Here is a 22075-nt window from a genome sequence, read left to right on the forward strand (position 1 = left end):
ACAAACAATTTAAAGGTCTTTGACAGAGGCAGAATTTCGAAGCCTAGCAAATGCCACTGCTGAGCTTACTTAGTTCAAGTCTCTTCTCCAAGAACTTCAAGTTCCCATCCCAATAACTCTGATCATTTGGTGTGACAACTTGAGCACAATGATGTTGGCTACCAATCCAGTCCTCCATGCTTGGACAAAACACATCGAATTGGACCTGTATTTTGTCAGAGAAAAAATCATCAGCAAATCCTTAAAAGTTTGCCATGTTCCTTCCTATGATTAAGTCATCAATTGTCTCACTATAGAAATTTCAAGTTTTCGCTTTGCATTACTCAGGGACAAACTCAAAGTTGAATCCCTATCAACTCTGAGTTTGAGGGGGGTTGTTAAAGCATATTAACTAATCTGTTAGGTTACTTAGTTATAACTACTCTGAGTAGTTAGTAGGATTAGTTACAATTATGTTATTTGTCTAGCTTTAACATTCCTCTTCCAGAGCTCTACATAAGCGTAAACACCCTATCTTGCCTAATTTTGCAAAAATGCCATTTTTATGCTTACTTAGAAAAATGCCAATAATAGTCCAAAAGTTCAGCAGTGCCTTGTTAAAATAATGCAATATGGTACCATTAGTTTAAAATAAAATAAAATATCTTTATGCAGTTCATGAGAAAATAAATACAATCCCCACTGAATTTAGAATAAATTAACTAGGCCAATAAATGTTCTATGGCGTTTCTAGATCGTCCCTGTAACGTCCCAAAATTACCTAATAAGGCTTAGGGCCTTGATTAGGGGGTCAGGATGGAAATATATGGAGTTATATGTTTATTTGATATATTTGTTTGTGATTATGTGAGTTATATGATAATATAACTAGTGTTGCATGTTTAGGGGTATTAAATATGCATGTGGGCCCGTTTCTTATTATAATGGCAACTTTCGTAACTTGGCCCAATATGGGCATAATTTTTTATATATATGTGCATATATGTAATATATGTGTGAGAACACATTATTATGTGGGTTTATTTGAGTTACTCGGCACGAGACGATCCTAGCGAGCAAGTTAGCGGGAAAGTCACAACAGGACCCAATACCCGACTCGGGGCGAGTCAAGGGGTATTTTGGGTATTTGGCATTTAATTGGGTTATCGGGTAATGGGATTGAATATTTAGGGATATATTTTGCGTTAGTGAGTTTAGGAGGGAATATCGGGGAATTCGACCATTTTGCTCTTGGGGAGGTGTTTGGTACCCCGAGCCTCGGGGTTAGCTTAAGTCACTTAAGCCCCAAGGAAACAAACGACAAACACAAAAACACTCCTCATTAAACCGACTCACTCTCTCACCTCACTCTCTTTCTCTCTAAGCTTCCCTAAGCTAGTCTTTGAAGAATTGAGAACGATTTTGGCTAGAAACCAAAGAATTTAAGGCTTGGGATTGGGATTTGGAAAGCTTGTGGTTAGGGGATCATCATTCACAGCTAAGGTAACAATCTAATCCTTGTGTTTAACTGATTTATGTAAGAATTTGCAGCTGTTTTGAGGTGTTCTTGAACCTTCTAGCTCAAGAATTGAAATTGGTGTTTTGATGAGTTTAGTAACTAGATTTTTGTTGGGTTTTGCTGTTGGAAAGATGTTAAAACTATTGCGCTGATTGAATTATGGTTTTGGGGTTAAATTGGGATAGTTTGGGTTGAATTTGGTTGTCAAAAATTGAAGAAAATATGGGCTCGTACGGCCAAGTCACGGCTCTGTTCTTGAGGGGCCGCGACCTAGCTGAACCCAGGGCCTAGGGAGGCCTCTGTCTGGGAGGCGCGCTGCGACCCTCTTGGGCAGGTTGCGGCCCACATCCCTTAGGCAGAGGGAGAGGGCCTCTAATTAGAAGGGGTGTGCCGTGACCCTCAAGGGCAGGTCACGGCCCACCTTGGCAATTTTGGCCTTAGGGAGTTTTTAAGGACGGGAACCTTTTCCTTAGGGCTCTGGATCGATTCCATTACCCAGTTTAGTGGAATTCGAGGCCTCGGAGGCTAGGACTCAGTTCAGAAGCCTTTAGTGCTCATTATTGATGGAATCCTATATTATGGTTGTGACTAGGTTATCGCTAGGGGCTCGGAACCGGGATCGTGCTCGAGGGTCGTCCTTATTTTACGTTAGACTCAGACTTGAGGTAAGAAAATTGCACCCAATACGTGTTTATACGCCCTAAATATCCACAGGCTATTAGTGAGCTAAGAAAGGGCATAATTATATCAGCCACGTGGAAGCCACCTACCCGGAGGTGCTGTTGAAAGGTTCTACCTTCTTAAGCTCGAGGTAACCAAAGGTTTATTGCAATTATTAAGCCATCGGGTCAGCAGTGGGGACACCATGGGCTGAGACAACATAAAGCTCGGGATATGAGCTTGAGTTGGCACCTCTAACCTTTTAATAAAGTCAACCACGCAATGTAAACGTGCATATATCAGACATCACGTGTATACTTCATTCCTGAATTCTCGGACACGCAGCCTAAACGTGCGTGTTCAGGCACCCACGACTGGGTTGGGCCATGCGGCCCATTATCCCCTTACCTATTGATTAGACCACACTTTATTGTCAGGTTTTAGGAATTAATCATGAATGTCACAGAAGTGACATGATGGGTAAGAAGGTCACGGGATGACCTCCCTTGCCAACTCTCAGGTGCCCTCTCCCTATAAATATGGAGACCTTGGGAGTTGCAAAGGTTTGGCCTCTAATTTGTAAAGAAATACCTTGTAAAGAATGTCAGAGAGATATCAATAATATTGGCTGGTGGACTAAAAGGATTTTAACCTTTGAACCACCTAAAAAAGTATTCGAGTTATAATCTTCCTTTGAGATCATTCATCTATTACGGTTCATTATTTAGCACTAATCCTTCTCCTTATTCTTATAATTATCTGTTGCCGAAGAACCGCGTCAACAGTTTGGTGCTTTCATTGAGAGCTATTAGATTGGTGCTATCGCAAATACCCAACCATGGTAGTTACTCGCTCAAGAAATGGTAACGAGGCGGACCAACGTTATGGGCAGGAGGCCCACCATGTCGCCATGTCCGATGATCAGAACCCTGAGGTTCAGCAGCGGCCGAGCAAACAACCAATAGGCCAAGATGACACTAGAAGTTCAGTTCCCCGGCCGCCCAATCCGAACCCAGATTTCTACATGGCAGTGGATATGGAAAATGCACAGTTGAGGAGTCAGCTAGCAAAAGCAAACCAGCAGATTCAAGAGGGGTTGGCCCGACTACCCCCTCTTACAACTGACGCTAACGTCGGAAAGGGGCACGGTGAGACTCATAAGTCCCGCTGGGGTAATCGGTCCAGGCCCAGTCAGTCGGTCAGACCCCCAACACCAAATTATACTCCCACGTCGCACCACCGGGAGACCACATTTGAGGAACTTCCTAGGGCCGAGCAGCAGTACAGCCGATCAGTTCGGACCTCAACTCCCAGCTCACTTCCACCCTCGAGCGCACCCAGGAGGGCTCGAGGAAGCTCACGAAGGAGATCCAGGGAGGGCTCGCGACGACAGCTCGCCCTGGCCAGCCGTCCTGCACCCCGCTCAGACCGCCGAGCACAGGATGCGGAGGATGGTAAAGCGGAGCGACCGCGACCTAACTTGATCCGCCCTGTCAGGACTAGGATCGCATCCCCAGTCAGACATCCTCCTTCACCAATAAGATACCCGTCTCCTCCCCGTCCAGTCCGAGACATTCCGGCTCATGGGAGCAGCAGGAGAAATCCTCCTTCCGTCGGACCTTCCCATCGTAGCTGGGCGCCCAGAGAAGTCCCGGATCCTCATCCCCAGCGACGGGCTCCGAGCTTCTCAAATGGAAGCTATTGGACCGGAAGCCGTCGAAGTGATCTATCCGGCGGAGACCTGTGCCAACGCTCGAGCTCAGCGAAAAGTCCCCAGGCCGCCCTGAGGGGCGACCTCCGAGATCGCCTAAACTCTCAGATAGGAGACCTAGTTGGAAACGGAAGCCGTGCTCGCCAAAGGGAAGACCTGTCCGAAGTACGTGACAGCGGGAACGTCCCATAGAACCTATCTCAAGATAGGAGGGACAATAACCCGCCAAATGCGTACAATGGATCTGGAGCTGTTGAACAGCCCCTGAACAACCAAGGAAGTCAGGACAAAACCCTTGAGCGTCTGGCTCAGATGGAGGAGCTGATGAGGAAGCTCTTATCAGAAAAGGAAAAAGATGAGTATGATTCAGGGGACGAACTTAAGCTCTTCACCCCCAACATAGCAGCAACGGCGTATCCACCTAGTTTCTTCATGCCTCACTTGTCCAAGTTCAACGGAGATAGGAACCCGTCAGATCATTTGGGTATGTTCAATACCTTGATGATGGCCCACAACATTGGTCCAGAGCTGAGATGTTTAATATTTCCTTCCACCTTGACCGGACATGCCAGGCAATGGTTCAAGCAGAGTAAAAAGCATTCAATCAGCTCGTGGAAAACCTTCTTTGCCGACTTTAAAAGGGCATTCCGAGCTTCTCAAGCTGCCCGCGTCAAGGTCGATACCTTGGTGAACGTAAGGCAGTAGCCCGACGAGCCTCTGAAGGCCTACCTGAGCAGATTCGCGAACGTCGTTGCTCGGGCCAGAGATGCAGATGACAGCTCCAAGCTCATGGCCTTGAGGACTGGGATCCTCGTCGGAGGCGGACTCTGGGAAGAGATACAGAGGAAGGGAGTCAACACTGTAAACGAATTCCTGAATAGGGCCCAGGGATGGATCAACCTGGAGGAGGCATGAGCATCAGCCGCGGGAACCAAGCTGTGTAACTGAAGAAGGCACTGTACACCAGATCAAGGTGCTAGCCACCATATTCAGAAGATGCTAGCCACGTCCAGTTCCCTCATAACGACCCTCTGGTCGTAACCGTTCAGTTTGCTAACCGGAGGGTTAGGAGAGTACTGGTCGATAATGGGAGCTCAGTAAACCTACTATTCTGGTCCACGCTAGAAAATATGGGTTTGTCTGTCACCAAGCTGAAAGCCACCTCTATAATGCTATACGGATTCTCTGGAGAAGGATCGACGACAATAGGAACGATCGAGCTGGTGATCACCTTGGGAGAGGGACCTCAGTCTCGAAACTCCTCGAGTTTGTGTTCATTGATTGTCCCACCACGTACAATGCCATTTTGGGTCGACCTACACTGATAGCGTTTGAAGCCATTACCTCCATTCGCCACCTCACGCTAAAATTCCCCTCTTCCTCGGGGATATGCACGGTCCGTGGCGACCAACTTGCTGCCAGAGAATGCTACAGCATTTCTATGAAGGGAAAATTAAAACCTGGGCAGTTAACGATGACCGTCCAGAGCGGGAATGAGGAATCTCAGGAACTTGTGCCTAGCACTGAGATTGAAAAACCTCAGAATGCCGAAAGGGGGAATACCATCGTAAGTGATGATATTGACCCCAGAATAGGCGAGGATAAATCCGAGCTCCAAGCTATCGAAGAGCTCAAGGAGGTAAATATCGATCCACAAAATCCCTCGCGGATGGTAAAGCTCGGGAAAAATCTATGTGGCGAAAGGAAGGCGAAGCTGATTAAGTTTCTGCAGGAGAACCTGGGCGTGTTTGCATGGTCTCATGAATACATGGTGGGGATCAGTCCGAGAGTCATCATGCACACCCTCCACTTGGATAAAAGTGTGCCTGCAAAATCCCAGAAACAAAGGCGCCTAGGAACAACCTGAGCTGAGGCCCTAGAAGAAGAAGTAGCCCGACTCTTAAAGTGCGGCTTTATCCGTGAGGCGAAGTTCCTGATTTGGGTCGCCAATCCTGTGTTGGTCTCGAAGCCCAATGGGAAATGGCGGACCTGCATCGACTTCTCCGATCGGAACAAAGCCTACCCCAAAGACTGCTTCCCTTTGCCAAGGATCGACCAACTAGTAGACGCCATGGCGGGGCACTAGCTCATGTCTTTTATGGATGCATATTCGGGCTATAATCAGATCGCCATGAATCCAGCAGACCAGGAGCACACTAGCTTCATGACCCCGACTAACGTTTATTGTTACAAGGTCATGCCCTTCGGGTGCTATATACCAGAGGTTGGTAAATAGGATGTTTGCCAACTAGATCGGGAAGAACATGGAAGTGTATGTTGACGACATGTTGGTCAAGTCGAAAACTACCAATAACCATGTTTTCGATCTAGAGGAATGCTTTAAGATATTGAGAGAATACGGCATGAGGCTTAACCCACAAAAATGAACGTTCGAGGTCGCGTCAGGAAAATTCCTGGGTTTCATTGTCAATACCAGAGGAATCGAAGCAAACTCCAATAAGATTAGGTCGCTGCTCGAGATGCCCTCACCTTGGTTGCAAAAGGACGTTCAAGGCCTGACAGAAAGGGTGGCGGCCCTTAATCGGTTTATTTCTAAATCTACCGACAAGTGTTTGCCATTCTACAACTTGCTCCGGGGGAATAAGAAGTTCGAGTGGACCGAGGAGTGCGAACGTGCCTTCCTCGACTTGAAAGCACATTTAGCCGAGCCGCCCGTATTATCCAAACCAACGGCAGGAGAGCCTCTTTTCCTTTACCTAGCTGTCACGGAAGATGCAGCTAGCGCCGTCTTGGTCCGAGAAGAGGACCGATCTCAAAAGCCAGTCTATTACATCCGCAAGAGGCTCCTCGGAGCTGAATCCCGTTATCTGTTGATGGAGAAGATGGCTTTCTATCTCATTACGGCCTCCTGAAAGCTCAGACCGTATTTTCAGTCCCACTCAATACACGTCATAACCGATCAGCCTTTAAGGCAGGTTTTGCAAAAACCTGAAGCATCGGGACGTCTATTGAAGTGGGCTATTGAACTCAGCCAATTTGAGATTTTGTACATACTGCGAACTACAATAAAAAGCCAGGCCCTGGCTGATTTTATGGCAGAGTGCACGAGATTCTGAGAAGATCCTGTAGAAGAGTCAGCCCATGCGTCCTTAGCCCAGGCCTCCTTACCCCAGGCCTCATGGAAGGTCTTCATAGATGGCTCGTCTAACGAGAACGGCTCCGGGGCTGGAATCATTTTGATATCCCCAGAAGGACATCGATTCCACTCGGCATTGAGATTCAGATTCAGAGCATCCAACAACGAGGCTGAATACGAAGCTTTACTAGCCGGGCTAAGGGTGGCTCAGGAGCTGAAGGCCAGCTCCGTTCAGTGTTACAACGATTCCCAGCTCATGGTAAACCAAGTGTTAGGGGAATACCAAGCACAGGAAACCAAGATGGCTGCTTACCTGGCCAAAGTAAAGAGCGAGTTGTCTGCATTCGAGCGTGGTTCAATTGAGCAGATACCTCGGGAGCAGAATGCCAATGCGGATGCCCTGGCAAAGCACGCTACCTCTGGAGAGACGGAGACTTTGGGGTTAGTGCTGGTAGAGTTCTTGGAGAAACCAAGCATAAAGGAAGTCGGAGCGGAGGTCGAGATGATCGACGCCAGACCGACCTAGATGACCCCCATCCTCGAATATCTCACAAGAGGAAAGTTACCTGAAGAGCGAAATGACGCAAGGCGGGTACTTTACCAGGCTCCAAGGTATACAGTGGTAGATGGGATATTATACCGGCGCGGACACTCTTTACCTCTCCTACGGTGTGTTCTGCCAAGCGAAGCGAAGAACATTTTGCAGGAAGTGCACGAGGGTTTTTGCAGAGATCACACTGGGGGGCAAAGCTTGGCCCTGAAGATCTTAAGGCAAGGATATTACTGGCCTACTCTGTCAAAGGACTCGATTTCCCACGTCAAAAAATGTGACAAGTGCCAACGATTTTCCACAGTTGCCCGAGCTCCCCCGGTCGAGCTGAAGATGATCTCGTCCCCGTTGCCATTCGCGGTCTGGAGGATTGGCTTGGTTGGTGCCCTCCCTACTGGAAAGGAAGGAGTTCGTTACGCGGTGGTAGCTATCGAATACTTCACCAAGTGGGCAGAAGCAGAGCCCCTGGCAACAATCACTTCAAAAAGAGTCCTCGACTTTGTGGTCAAGAGCATTATCTGCCGATTCGGGCTGCCAAAAAAGATCGTATCGGATAATGGGATGCAGTTCGATAGCGACTTCTTCACCAAATTCTGTGAGAGGCACGGCATCATTAAGAGCTTCTCCTTCGTGGCCTACCCCCAGGCCAATGGGCAGGTCGAAGCCGTCAATAAGACGCTAAAGGCAAGCCTTAAGAAAAGACTGGACAAAGCCAAGGGAGTCTGGCCAGAATAGCTCCCCCAGGTACTGTGGGCATACCGGACCTCGCATCGAACATCGATGGGTCATACTTCTTTCTCCCTGGCTTTCGGGAGTGAGGCAGTCCTTCCCGTCGAAGTAAAGGTAGCCTCGCATAGAGTCCAAGCATTTGACCAAGACCGCAATGACGAATTGCTCTGCGCATCCCTCAACCTGATTGATGAAAGACGAGAATATTCATAGCTACAGCTCGCGCATTATCAACAAAAGATCACTCGTTATTTCAACTCAAAGGTCAGAAAACGCGCCTTTAGCGTTGGCGACCTGGTCCTCAGAAGATTCTTCCTAGCCAGTAAGGATCCCAAAGACGAAGTATTGGGGCCGAACTGGGAAGGGCCCTACCAAATAACCGAGGTCATTAAAGAAGGAACCTACAAGTTAGCTCGGCTAAATGGAGAAGCAGTCCCACGAACTTGGAACGCTATCCATTTGAAGAAATATTATCAATGATACCTTTGTAAGGCTTAATCAGAAAAGCCATCTTTTGTTTATTAAGTAATGAGAATTAAATCTTTTTACATTATTGTGTATATTTGTGGATGTAAAGTCAGGTAACCACAAAAGACCATTTCCTAATTACTTGGGGGGCATATGTCCTGGATATGACCAGGTCGTCTAAAAACTTAGAAGTTAATTCAAATTGATTGATCGATGTTTTTCTTAAAAAGCACGAGATATCGATAAAGGATTAACGCGAACTAAGTTGTATCCTGGATATAACCAGATCATCCTAAAAACTTAGAAGTTAGTTCAAATTGGTTGATCGATGTTTTTCTTAAAAAGCATGAGATATCGATAAAGGATTAACACGAACTAAGTTTTCAAATTAATGTCCTGGATTCAACCAGGTCCTAAAAACTTAGAAGTTAGTTCAAATTGGTTGATCAATGTTTTTCTTAAAAAGCACGAGATATCGATAAAGGATTAACACGAACTAAATTTTCAAATTAATGTCCTGGATACAACCAGGTCCTAAAACTTAGAAGTTATTTCAAAATTGGTTGATCGATGTTTTTCTTAAAAAAGATGAGATATCGATAAAGGATTAACACGAACTAAGTTTTTAAATTAATGTCCTAGATGCAACCAGGACTTAAGTCTTAGAAGTTGGTTTAAGTTGGTTAACATATGTTTTTTCCTAGAAAAGCATAAGATGTCAATCACAACACCAACAGAAACTAAGTTATCACCAAGTGCATAGAAGAGAAATAAAGTCGGAGCAAAAATATGTAAATCAATTGAAATAAAGTTGGGGATACCAATTGTCTCGAGGTTAAAAAACCTCATAATATAAAATTACAAAAAAAAATATAAATGATAAAAGGAAGGGAGAAAAAATCCTAAGCCCCGCCAGCCCGCTCTGATGAGGTCACCCCCTCGCCATCCTGCTCGGTGGCAGTAGAAGTCTCCCCGGTCTCGGAGGGCGCCTCTTGTTGAAGGTGAGCTTTGAACTTCTCCAAGAAGGACTCCCACACATCCGTCCCCAGGAAGGAGAAATCACCATCCGGGTTGAAGACCCAGCAGTGGTACAACATAGCATCCATGGAGGAGCTGGAAGTTGCCCTCTCCGCCGCCAGAGCTGCCTTGGCCTCCTCGGCCTCGACCTTCGCGGCGTCTAGTGCGGCCCGGGCATCCTTGGCTTCCTCGAGCTCGATCTTCGCAGTGGCTAGGGCGACCTTGGTGGCCTCGGCCTCTTGCAGCTTGATCTGAGATGCCTCCAGCTTGGTTTGCGCAGCAACCGAAGCAGCCTGTGCGACCCTCTCGTTTTCCCGGGTAGTTTCCAGGGCCGCCTTGGCGTCCCTTTCCTGTTGTTGAGCAGTCGCGAGGGCTACCTGAGCAGCCTGGTGCTCGCCCCTAATCTCCTCGATCCTGGCCCTGGACCAAGATATGCTTCGGTGGAGGGCCAAAGCCGCCTTCAAGACCAAAGAAAATAATAAGGCAAGTGCCTTAGAAAAAAAATATATACAAACAAGCAGGGAGAACCAGTGGCAAAGCCAACTTATCATGAGGGTCTTCCCCAATGAAGACTCCATCATGTTCTCGGGGCTCCTTGTCTCGATCTCCTACAAATCCCTTGAGGTGGCATTGTAGCAATGATCCACCATGTAGGTCGCGGTTTCGTAGACCGTCCCCCTAAAGACCTCGGGGACTTTCTCCAAGGCCTGGGGGTTGACCGGGACGCGCACACCAGGGGTCGGAGCTGCCAAGGTCCCAGTGGATGCCTCCGGTTCCCAAATAGAGACAGGAGGACGCAGGGGAGGTGGAGCCATCATCTTCTCCGTTGCAGGAGGGGGTGGAGGCACCTTCTCTAAAGCAACAGGGGCTAGGTTTTTCCCCTTTGCAGGAGACTTGGAGGTAGTCCTGATGGCTTTCTTCGCCATCCGAAGCCTCTTCACCATGGGCCCGGAAGACCCAGAGGAAGGGTTTCCTCCAGGGAACATAGCTCGAAGATCATTGCTCTTGGGCTGCGACATCTCCTCTATTGAAACAAAGACAGCAAAGCATTAGTATGCATGTAAAAATATTTGTGAAAAAAAAAAAGAAAGCAGAACTTAAGTATGTATTGAAAGGGGTCCTACCCTCCGAGCTAGAGGAGGAATCTATGGTCACAACCTCCGGCCCCGGAGCTTCAGCGGGGGAGTCTAAGATAACGACTTCACGAGCTAGAGGAGGCTCTAGGTCTGGATCCGCCTCAGGACTGGACTCTTCTACGTACTGCCTAAGACCCGGAGCTACTGCACCCTCCAGGAGGGAGGGCCACGACCTAAGATTGGTCCCGTACTCCTCGAAAAAGGCCGACCTAAAGGCCAAGGTATTATCTACAACTATAGTACCCGTAAGGTGCCTCATGTCATAACACAGCACGAGCTGGTCGACGCATTGGAGTAGGGTGATGTCACGGTCTGGGTCGTTTTGGTGGCGATGAATGGGTTGGCTGGGGTTAAACCTAGCAAGCCATAGGTCAGAAGTGGCCCTATATAAGTCCCTAAATAAATAAGGGTTATCTTGGCCGGAGGGGCCAGCTGCTGCCCCGGACTGGGCCCTCTCTGCATTGACTTCTTGGGAGACCTCTAGAGCCCGCTTCCGCCGCACGAAGGGCACCTCATCCTCCTCGTCCTCATCCTCCTCCGCGGCTGCCTCCTCGGGGATGGGCGCCGTCTTGCGAGTAGCGGGGATGGTCCGCGGTCTCCTCAAGTCCAGAGTCTGGCCCGGAGAGATTAACTTACACGCCAGCATCGTCTCATCAGACATGAGCTGGCGATAATCCTTTTCACTTGGGGGGAGCCCCACCAAGGTTTCATATTGACCCCCAAGGGTCACTGATTTGGCCGTCCTCGCGAAAATAGCTGCATGATAGTTTCTAAGTCAGGAACAAAGAAAAAGAGGCTAATCAGCAATCAACTTACGAGCTGAAGATAGAAGGAACTTACGAGGACGGTTGAAGTAGTGGTGTTTACAGTTGTGAAACCCCTTTGACATGAAGAACTGATCCTTAAATTCATTAGGGTGGCTGAGCAGCTCGATGACCGCAGCCAAATTTGGAAAACGGATCAGGTAGTAGAACCCATCACCTCGCCCCCGTTGCTCTGGGCTGGCTTTGAGGCAAAAGAAGTACAGGATGTCCGTCGGCATGGGGACCTCCCATTCCTGCTTTAGGAATAAATACTTCAACCCTACTAACAGACGGTAGGAGTTAGGGGGGAGCTGGAAGGGGGCCAGCTTCACGTAATTTAAAAAATTCGCAAAGTACTGGCCCAGTGGGAGGAAGGCCCCAGCCTTGAGATGCTCATCGCTCCAGGCGGCGTACTCCTCATCGAGCGGTGCGCAGCTCCGCTCGCCTTCAAGGGGAGGTCGGGCATCCAGGGCGCCCCTCCCTATCTCAATGTTATGGGAAAGCAAAATTTTGTTGAATTTCCCTTGGGTGGTGACCTTCGAGGCGATCCTCTCTGCCTCGAAAAAGGCGTCAGGCCCCACCTCGACCTCCTTCTCCATGGATCGGGGAGTCCGTGGCCACCTCTTTCCCCTTACTAGTTTGCTGGGAGGACGAGCTGCTAGCACTCTTCTTGGGTGCGCTCTTCTTGGGTCCCATCTGGTCGCCTAACGAACAAAGAAGAAAGTTTAGAAAAGGCGACCTAAGCATAAGAAATAATCTAGCGCGAAGGGTTTCCTTTACATGGGCTGAGGTAATCTCAGCCCGCAGCGAGTGAGATCACGCGGTTCTATGAACACGCGCCTATGCTTCCAACGAGTCCCCGATTACTCAGAATCCGTGTGTCAGGAGGGTCAGAAAAAAAAAAAGTTTTCCTTGGAAGGAAAGTTTCAGTAGGCAAAACCGCCTGTGAAGCGTGTCCCCTTAGCTACCCAGTTTTTGTACCCTAAAAACTTCTTGTTCCAAACAAGCATAAAAAGTTTTACCCAGAAAATCACCCCAGAAGTTGTATCCTATGAGTCATGCTCCTAAATGATTTTTCCTACGGTCGATACCCCTGGGATAAAAACCTACGCATAAAATACCAGCAAAAAAGAGCAAAATACAAGCAACCTACTGCATGCGGCTAAAGAGAAATTTTACCTAAGCAACAGTAAGGGAAAACATTTAAAACATGCAACAAACGAAGGACTTACAAAAATTTATTGCTGTGTAAAGACTGAAAGGAGCGTCTGGGCTGATATCCTGCTGGAATCACTAGTAACGGAGTCACAAAAAAGCCCTCGTGTCTGAACCTCTGGAACGCTGGGAATAGTGACCGGAAGAAAGAAAGGGTTTTGAGACTAAGAAGAAAGAAGAAGATGAAACAAATTTCAAATGAAAGGGTGGCTCATGCGAAAGGTGGCCAGCCTTTTATATACGTAAAAGGCCAAAGGATGAGGGCCATTCGATCGTCTTGATGTAGGATACGAGGATCACTACTCGAAAGACGAAACGACGGCCAAAGATAGGCTAAGCCATTTAATGCGGTTCTCGGAAGACGGGTCGTCACCAACCACGATGCTCCATGTATTGGATACCAGCGTAATGGGAGGAATGTGAAGAGTCCACAAAGAAGCCTAAAAGCCCCCACTGTGGCCCCAGGTGATGTCATATGCCACGAGCAGGGGCTTGGGGGGCAAATGTACGCCCTAAATATCCACAGGCTATTAGCGAGCTGAGAAAGGGCATAATTATATCAACCACGTGGAAGCCACCTACCCGGAGCTGCTATTGAAAGGTTCTACCTCTTAAGCTCGAGGTAACCAAAGGTTTATTGCGATTATTAAGGCATCGGGTCAGCAGTGGGGACACCACGGGCTAAGACTACATCAAGCTTGGGATACGAGCTTGAGTTGGCACCTCTAACCTTTTAATATATTCAACCATGCAATGTAAACGTGCATATATCAGACATCACGTGTATACTCCATTCCTGAATTCTCGGGCACGCAGCCTAAACGTGCGTGTTCAGGCACCCACAACTGGGTTGGGCCATGCGGCCCATTATCCCCCTTACCTATTGATTAGACCACACTTCATTGTCAGGTTTTAGGAATTAATCATGAATGTCACAGAAGTGACATGATGGGTAAGAAGGTCGCGGGATGACCTCCCTTGCCAACTCTCAGGTGCCCTCTCCCTATAAATATGGAGACCATGGGAGTTGCAAAGGGTTGGTCTCTAATTTGTAAAGAAATACCCTGTAAAGAATATCAGAGAGATATCAATAATATTGGCTGGTGGACTAGAAGGATTTTAACCTTTGAACCACCTAAAAAAGTATTCGAGTTATAATCTTCCTTTGAGATCATTCATTTATTACGGTTCTATATTTAGCACTAATCCCTCTCCTTATTCTTATAATTATCTGTTGCTGAAGAACCGCGTCAACAGTGTTATTTGTGATCAGGGATTGGCCCGACTGTTATCAATTATTATGATTAGGGCTTGGGCCGTTGAGAACCTTTATGTTTAAGCTATTGTTTCACATGTTGATCAATCCTAACTGAATATTCTATACCTGCTTAAGTGTTTCATGTTTGTTGCATGAATTTTGTGGTTAGGGTCGGAGGCCCCGTTAAATAAGTATGATTAGTATTATGAGTACGGTTACTCGATGGTGTTATGTGGTTAACATACATACATGCTCGTTTTGTTGGGATATGCCTATTTATATCTACTTTTATTTTGAAGTTTGAATACCTGGATCAGGGTTTGGCTTATTAGTCAAGGACGAAAAAAGTGCGCTGCGCGCTGGTAAAAGGCTTAGGCTTAAATTAGCAACGTACTATTACGTTGGCCAACCCTATGTTCATTGGAAAACCAAAGGTGTTGGGATAGCCCTATGGCTAGTTACTCAGAGCTAAGGGTAAGGGCCCAGGTGACTCTATGGTCGCATAGCTGGGGCATAGGCCCCGGGGTTGGCTCTATGGTCAATCGTTCAGGGCAGCGGCCCCAAAATGGTCCAATGACCATTTGTTGGTAACTGAATGACTGTATGTGCAGGTTATTAATGCTAGACATGCTAGATAAGTGTATGGGAATCTATATTGTTCTATTTATACACTTTTATAGTTTTCTTGACGAGCCTTGGCTCACGGGTGCTTTGTGGTGTAGGTAAGGGGAAGGGAAAGCTTGACCAACCATGAATTGGAGAGCTTTGGTGGCGGCGTGTACATATGCGGCTGCTCGACCACCACTACCGAGGATATCTCAGAGGAACTAGGGTTGTAGCCTTGTTTTTGCCGCTTAGGTCGGCTAAATGTAATTTTTGATATACCTACACTTCTTTAAGAATTTGGTTGTAATATTTTGGGATCCCACGAATGTATGAAACTTTTAAAATAAAAGTCAACAGTTCATTTGAGCAAAATTTTTAACCCTAACCCTTGACATTAACCATAGTTACACATTTTTAGCCAAATGACTTGATTAGCAAGTCTGACACAGTTTAAAGTACATAGTGTAACGGTCCTGGATTAGGAGGACGTTACAACTTGGTATCAGAGCTGCCAAGGCTTAAGGCTACCTAAAGACTGGCTGGGCATGTACACTCGCCACTAAAGACAAGCTCAACTCAGGGTTCAGTAATTATTATGCGGTTATATGTTTAAATGTTTAAACATGATATGAATGCCTTATCTGCGTGTCTGTTTAGGAAGCATGAGATAATCTGATAGGGCCTGACCCTTGACTATTGCATGAATGATAAAGAATGTACTTATTAGCATCATTACTGCTTGTGAATGCAAGGGAACCGCTTATTAGCATTATTATTTGTTTGTAGGCCAAGAAATGCTTATTAGCATTATTAACACTGACAGGGATTAAAAGAACATGCTTATTAGCAATGTTATACTTGTGTAAATGCTTGGATATGTATATGTGCATTTTTATTTGCTTATGGATATCAGGAGGTGCTTATTAGCACCATGAATGAATATGTTGAGTAATAGCATGCTTATTAGCATTATACTTGTTGTTTATCTGTTTGATCTTGGGGCGTCAGGCAGCAAGAGGTATAGTTATTACTTAGCTAACGATCGATTTGATCACTGTAGGGTGGATAAGCTCTTTAGCATGTTTGGCCTCGACCGCCTTCATCTCCTCAGCGTATCTGGCCTCGACCGCCTTTATCTCCTCAACAAATCTGGCCTTGGTCTCCTCAGTTCGACACCAGCTGTGTCTTATGGTGAGGATACCCTGCGAACAGAAAAAGAAAAGTAAACCAGTCAGGAGCTATTAAAGAATGTGTTGTTTGATTAAAGGAAAAAGAAGAAACACACTTACGCTGAGGACTTCAGATAGTCCACGACTAATGACCTGGCTGTTCGGTAGTGGAGGAAGATGCGAGAAGGCTTCCTGGCTACGGCGATGCTTTGAAAGCCTTTGCAGCTTCTCATAAGTAGCGTTGAAGGTACTACTCAGCGGGTCGTTGGCCGAGGGTCTCCTCGGGGGGGTGCGGGGAGGAGGAGGAGGAGGTGTCATATTTCTGGAAGGAGTAGGTGCTGGGGGAGGCACCGGAGGATCCTCTGTTCGAGCTTTTTTCTTGGAGGGATTGCTGTTGCTCTACCCTCGGTGTCTTTTGCTTGCTCTTTTTTTGCTCGCAGGAGCTTCGGCGTTGGTGTATATGTCGAAGGCTTCCTCAGAAGGCATGGCTGTAAGATAAAAACAATTGATCGGACAATATAATTTAAAAAAGCAAGGAAATAATGAAGAGGGGAAATTCTAAGTAATATACCCGAGCTATTATTACTGGTCGATTATTATTTATAGAACTACTGCTACACTCACTCTCTGCCTCGAAGAAGTCTAAATTAAAATTACTGGTCGTAAATTTAAAGTTGCCTTCCTTGTCAAATAAATGACAGAGGATGGGCAAGTTATCTAAGAGTGAGAAATCTATACCGTTCTCTTCCGAAGACTCAAGTACAGGGCCGGTGTACTCCGGAAGTTTTTGCTTGTCCCTCCCATGTTGGGCAGGGGCATCCGCAACCCGAGTGTTGTTGCAAGGTTCCCGGATGGTCACTCCCATTGCCTGCCGTCTCGGGGGTTGTGACGCATCTTGCTGTTGCTCGGGGATTTCCTCTTGAGTGGCACTCCCCACGGTGGACTCCCTCACTTCCTGATGAGGTGCCAAAAGGCCGACCAGCCTCAAATTGTTCTTAGTGACCAGCTCCTTGATGCTTTTCTCAATATTTATCATGTTGGCCAAAGTTGCGGCCCTCATCTCCATCTCTGGAGTGGGGTATGGTCGATACCATGGACTAGACACAACAACAATGTTCTAAGGATGATGAAGGAAAAACTAACAGAAAATAAACGACCAACGATTAAGAAATTTACCTCCTTTTGTGAAGGCCAAGTTGTCGGTGACCAGGTCTGTTGTAAGGAAGCACTCCTGGAAGTACTTTCCTACGTTGGATTTGTAGGTTACATCACTCAGGAATATGCGAGCAGATTCCTGGTGACAGAAGTGGAAGAACCTCGTGTTGTTCTTGTTGGGGTTGGACTTGAGATCGAACATGTAGTTGATCTTGTGCAGTGTAGGCACATGCCACTTCTTATGGTTGTAAAGGATATAGAGTGTTGATAGTACTCTATATCCATTGGGTGTAATTTGGAAGGGGGTGACCTCGAAGTAATTGACCACCCCTTGGAAAAATTCGTGCAGGGGAAAGATTGCCCTTGCCTCAATGTGGAACCTCGACCAGGTGCTGAAGGCGCCCTAAGGCACGTTTGCCCTTTGGTAGGGTGTAGGCTTGACTAAGGTAACCCCGGGAAGACCATACTTCTTGAGGTATCTTGTCATCGTCCTAGTTGATATGACACTAGGAGGCGCGACATACCAATCAACTTCTGGTCGAAGACCGTCGCGAAGCCGGGCTTTGGGTTGAATTTCTAGTGGTGCAACATTTATAGGCTGAGGATCATTTGAAGGACCCTCATTATCGGTTGCTGGTTGGTTAGAAGGAGAATTGGTGATTTTCTTTTTCCTACAAGCTATATTTTTAACATGACCCATGTGTGGCCGGCGGTCTGGAGAGCTAGTCGTGGGTTTTGTTGAGAAGATGGAAGGTCAGAAAAAGGAATTGGTGGTTGTTCTTGATCTTCAAACAGCAACGCGAGAAGATCATCATCTATTGGCCTCTCACCTCCCCAAGGATCGTGCATGAATATCTGAGAAGAGTAAAGGGGAAATGAGAATCTACGAGCAATAGATAGAAGAAGAAGAAGAAGAAATGTAAGGATAATTTCGCTCGTGTATAAAAGTTAAGCTTTTATACGACCCGCAGCATCCTAGCATAAACACTAAAAACATGGAAACGGTTTCAAAAAACAGATCAAAAAGTGGAAGTGAAAAGTTTTTTCAGAAAAACTTTTCGACTCCGAAAAAAGGCGGGAATAACCCAGTTTTTCCAAGAACAGTAAAATTGAATTTTTACTTCAATTTTGGGCCCTAAAATAGTATTCCTATTTCCCACATTACTTTCTAAGCCTCGCCTAATGTTTCCTACTACCTAAAACTCCTATTCTATCATGTTTTTGCATACAAACCCGATCACCCAAAAAATTTCTCAAAAACACTAAGAAACCAAACCAGAAAACTTACTAAATTTATTCTAGGTTGTACAACAGAGAAGACGAGTTCAAGAACTTTCTTGGATTGCGGTTTTCAGATAAATCACAGAAGTGTTGCTCGAATCTAATCGAATGCATCTCGGATCGCTGAAGTTTTCTGGGTTTTTTCTTTGGAAGTTATTTCTGAGTTCTTGAGGAAGGAGAAGGATACGGTAAAAAGTGAAAAGTGGGAGAGGTGATGTATTTATATTGATCGTGGTGCAGTTAAAGAGGTAATGATGGGGGTGAGTTTTTGATGCATGGGAAATCGTATTATCCATCGAAATATTTTTGGGAAACTGTAACAGTCATGATTGCTTACTTTTTTGAAAAGGTGCTGACAGATGTGACAGGTCAGACGAAATGTTGGTCGAGTAAGTTTATTAAATGCTGGTCGCAGTAAAATAAACTTGAAGGGAAAATGTTTACCCAAAAAAGATTCACCTGATGACGTGGCAAAATTAATATGCACGTGGGATGCACTTGATTATTCAAGTGGGTACGTTCTGCTCGACCATCAATCAGAAGAGAATTCACTCGGAAGAAGGAATATTTCACGGGCGACCAGGCTGGTCGCAGTATATAAGATATTACCTATTAATATGTAATATCGCATTTATGTGATAATTGTAATTTCCATTATTATATGAGATATGCTTTTATTAAATGAAATCAAAGCCCATCGGCCCATAAGGAATTTCTTGAGCCTATAAATAAGACTTAGAGGCTCAAGAGAAGGGACTTTTTTTTGGGGGGGGGGGGGGAGGGGGGAAATCTAGAGAGAAAATTATTGTTGTTACGCAATACCCTGTATCTTTTGTTGAACTTGTGAAACTCAGAAAACCCTAATTTACTGATCACAAGTTTTCATACATTAATAAGAACATTAAGTGGACGTAGGTCATTACCATTTTTGGAGCCGAACCACTATAAATCTTTATGTCATTTATCTTTTCGGTTTGATTTCATCTCATTTCAGTCGTTTTACTTGACTCCGTGTCGTCAACCAAATCGAGGGTCAATACATACAACATCATATCCATACATTGTCATACATCGTACTTAATGTCATTATCATACATCATTATCATGCATCATATATCATTAACATATTCAAACATCATCATCATAAACATCATCATCACATCCTTGTGAACATGGCTCCCTATCTTGTCCATGTCACATCTTGAGGTAAACAGGAGGCTCTTGTCCTTGAATAACCTTGACGCGTCTACCCTATGAGTTACATTGTACCTTAGTAACTCGGGTTACATCTTTGTATCCTTATTAACCTATTTGTTGTGTCGCGTATAACACGTTAACAACCATTTGTTTTTCATACACATACAAAATACATGCAATCCAGTCATATCAACACAAAGGAAATACATGATTCATCAAATTCATCATATTATCTCAAAATAGCATTTCATACTTCATACCACATGGTACATCATCATACATAACATTTAACCTCAAACAAACCCATCTTACCGTTCATATCATAAATAAATAGAATTCTATCTAACTTCCTTACCTCAGGTCCGAGCAAAGCAAAAATTTAACAAACTTCACAACGAGCCTATAATCATAATCAAATAGCATTTTTTAGCATCACATAAGATTTTCTTGTGCCCAACTCACATATCCCATGTGTGCATGGGCCATGCACACATAGTGCAATTTACACATAATTTCCAAACATACACTTTTTTTTTTACATAGATACACAAAATAATAAAGCAAATTCTACCTATTATCCATGCATGGTTTTCAAGTAAAAATTATATGGTTGAATAATAGACAGATTTTTAATGTAAAAGTGCATTGCATGCGATATGCATACGTGGGAGTATTGTTAAAAAGTGACGTTAAAAACGATAATTTCTACAAGCTTATTTCTAACTTTTCAAAGAAAGATTTAGCAACATAATTTCCTTACCATTATTTATTTCTTTTAAATTCCTAAGTTGATTAAACCTCTTAAGGCATTATTTTTATTTCATCAAAATAATTTATTTAGCCATTTTCTAACAAAAAAATCATTTATTATTTTTAAATTGCATAGAAAATAACAAAAACTTGAAATTATCTAAAGGTACTTGTAAATATCATGTTTCTTTTAGAAAATAATATTTTATTTTAACTAACAAAACTACAAGATTTGGTGTGAGAAACTATAATTTAAAGTGTGGAAAAAATATATTTTTGTTTGTATTAATTAAGACTTAATTTATGTAGTGTAAACCCATGTAAGTTAAACAAAATAATTATTTTTAATTTATTAATCTAAACTTTCAGCCACCATTTATTTTGTTTAAAAATCACAAGTGAATCTAAACTCAACATTTTTCTTAATTAAAAAAATAAAATAAAATTATACTTATTAAAATGTGAACATTCAAGGTTATATTTAAAATATCATTTTTAATACTTACATAGTTTTAGGGTATTAATTTATTTCAACAATCACACAAATCTCCTTTCATTTAAAAGACATTTTATAATTTTTACCAAAACTTCCAACAACAAATTAAACCCTCAAAAATTACCATCTTGGAATTAAAACTCATATTTTCTTTATAAAATATATAAAAAAACTGTAGGTATTTATTTGAGTAAAAATTTCAATTTAATGTAAATTATAATACCCTTTTAATTTCATAAAATCATCATAGCACTTGCAAAAATATTTATGCAACAAATCATTATTTCACCAAATTTCTCATCACTTAAACACAAAAATTCAGCAAACATGTTAAGTCATGAAATTCATCATTTTACATCATGCTTCACAAAACTCATACAATAATCATACATGTTTAATCAACACAAATTAACATTTATAATAGACTTAAGAAAATTCTCAATTAACCCAAATAGCCTAGCATAATGAGGGTAGGTGACATCAAATACATTGACCCACATCCATCAACACCCTTTTAGCCAAATCCCTCATCATCATCTGTAAAGAACGCCCTAAACTAATACTTACAAAACATTCGCATAACATAGTTCATAAAAGAATACCATCCATTATTAAAGTCTCAGGGGGACTTATTTAAAACCATGCAAGTTGGCGCCACAAGTTTAAAATAAAACATAGGTTTTTATGCAAAGTTCAAAGAAACCAAATAAATTAAATAACAGAGTCCCACTGATAATTTAGGGAAGTCCCTTAAAAACAAAACATAATTTAAATGGCGTTCTACGTTGATCGTTTTATCGTCCATAGGATTACCCCACGCCATACACCCCATGATGAAAGAACTCCTCACGTCACCACGCGTGCCATAGAGAAATCCTATTTGCTACCTGGAAGGAAAGTAAGGGGGGTGAGCTAAAAGCCCAGTAAGGAAGTACAAACAAATAAGCAAGTAAGAAAACAACAAAAACCAAACACTAACATTCATCTAAGACATCATGGTACGTCATAACGTAATCATAACATATCATCATATCATAACATAATCGTACATATCATCATATCATAACATAATCGTACATATCATCATATCATAACGTAACGTAACATATCATCATATCATAACATAACGTAACATATCATCATATCATAACATAAATGTGACATATCATCATATCACAAACATACAGCATACATGATGAGCATGAAACGCTAGTTGTCCATGTCACCCTATGAGGTAAACAGGAGATCACTGGTCCTTGAATAACCTCGGCGCGTCCGC

The 22075-nt window shown here is 44.1% G+C and overlaps 1 protein-coding gene across 1 annotated transcript; it reads right to left on the reverse strand.

The window, feature by feature from the left end:
• Positions 1–43: 43 nt before the first annotated feature.
• On the reverse strand, positions 44–16235 carry LOC133778950 (uncharacterized). The gene is made up of 4 exons (XM_062218961.1): positions 16038–16235; positions 15789–15950; positions 9838–10188; positions 44–205 (listed from the first exon to the last, which is right to left on the reverse strand). Exons 1-4 carry the CDS (start codon positions 16233–16235, stop codon positions 44–46), a joined length of 873 nt encoding a protein of 290 aa, XP_062074945.1.
• Between the last annotated feature and the right edge of the window lie 5840 nt (positions 16236–22075).

This window comes from Humulus lupulus, chromosome 5 (genome assembly GCF_963169125.1).
Source record: "Humulus lupulus chromosome 5, drHumLupu1.1, whole genome shotgun sequence".
Taxonomy (NCBI): domain Eukaryota; kingdom Viridiplantae; phylum Streptophyta; class Magnoliopsida; order Rosales; family Cannabaceae; genus Humulus; species Humulus lupulus.

What these genes read in the sequence shown, in the direction of transcription:
- LOC133778950 (XM_062218961.1), bottom strand. Translation starts at nt 16,235, where the DNA reads ATGACACCTCCTCCTCCTCCTCCCCGCACCCCCCCGAGGAGACCCTCG. An exon ending in GACTATCTGAAGTCCTCAGC is followed by an intron (nt 15,951 to 16,037) that starts GTAAGTGTGTTT and finishes TTCTGTTCGCAG; the next exon opens with GGTATCCTCACCATAAGACA. An exon ending in CAGCTCTGGCGGCGGAGAGG is followed by an intron (nt 206 to 9,837) that starts GCAACTTCCAGC and finishes GACAAAATACAG; the next exon opens with GTCCAATTCGATGTGTTTTG.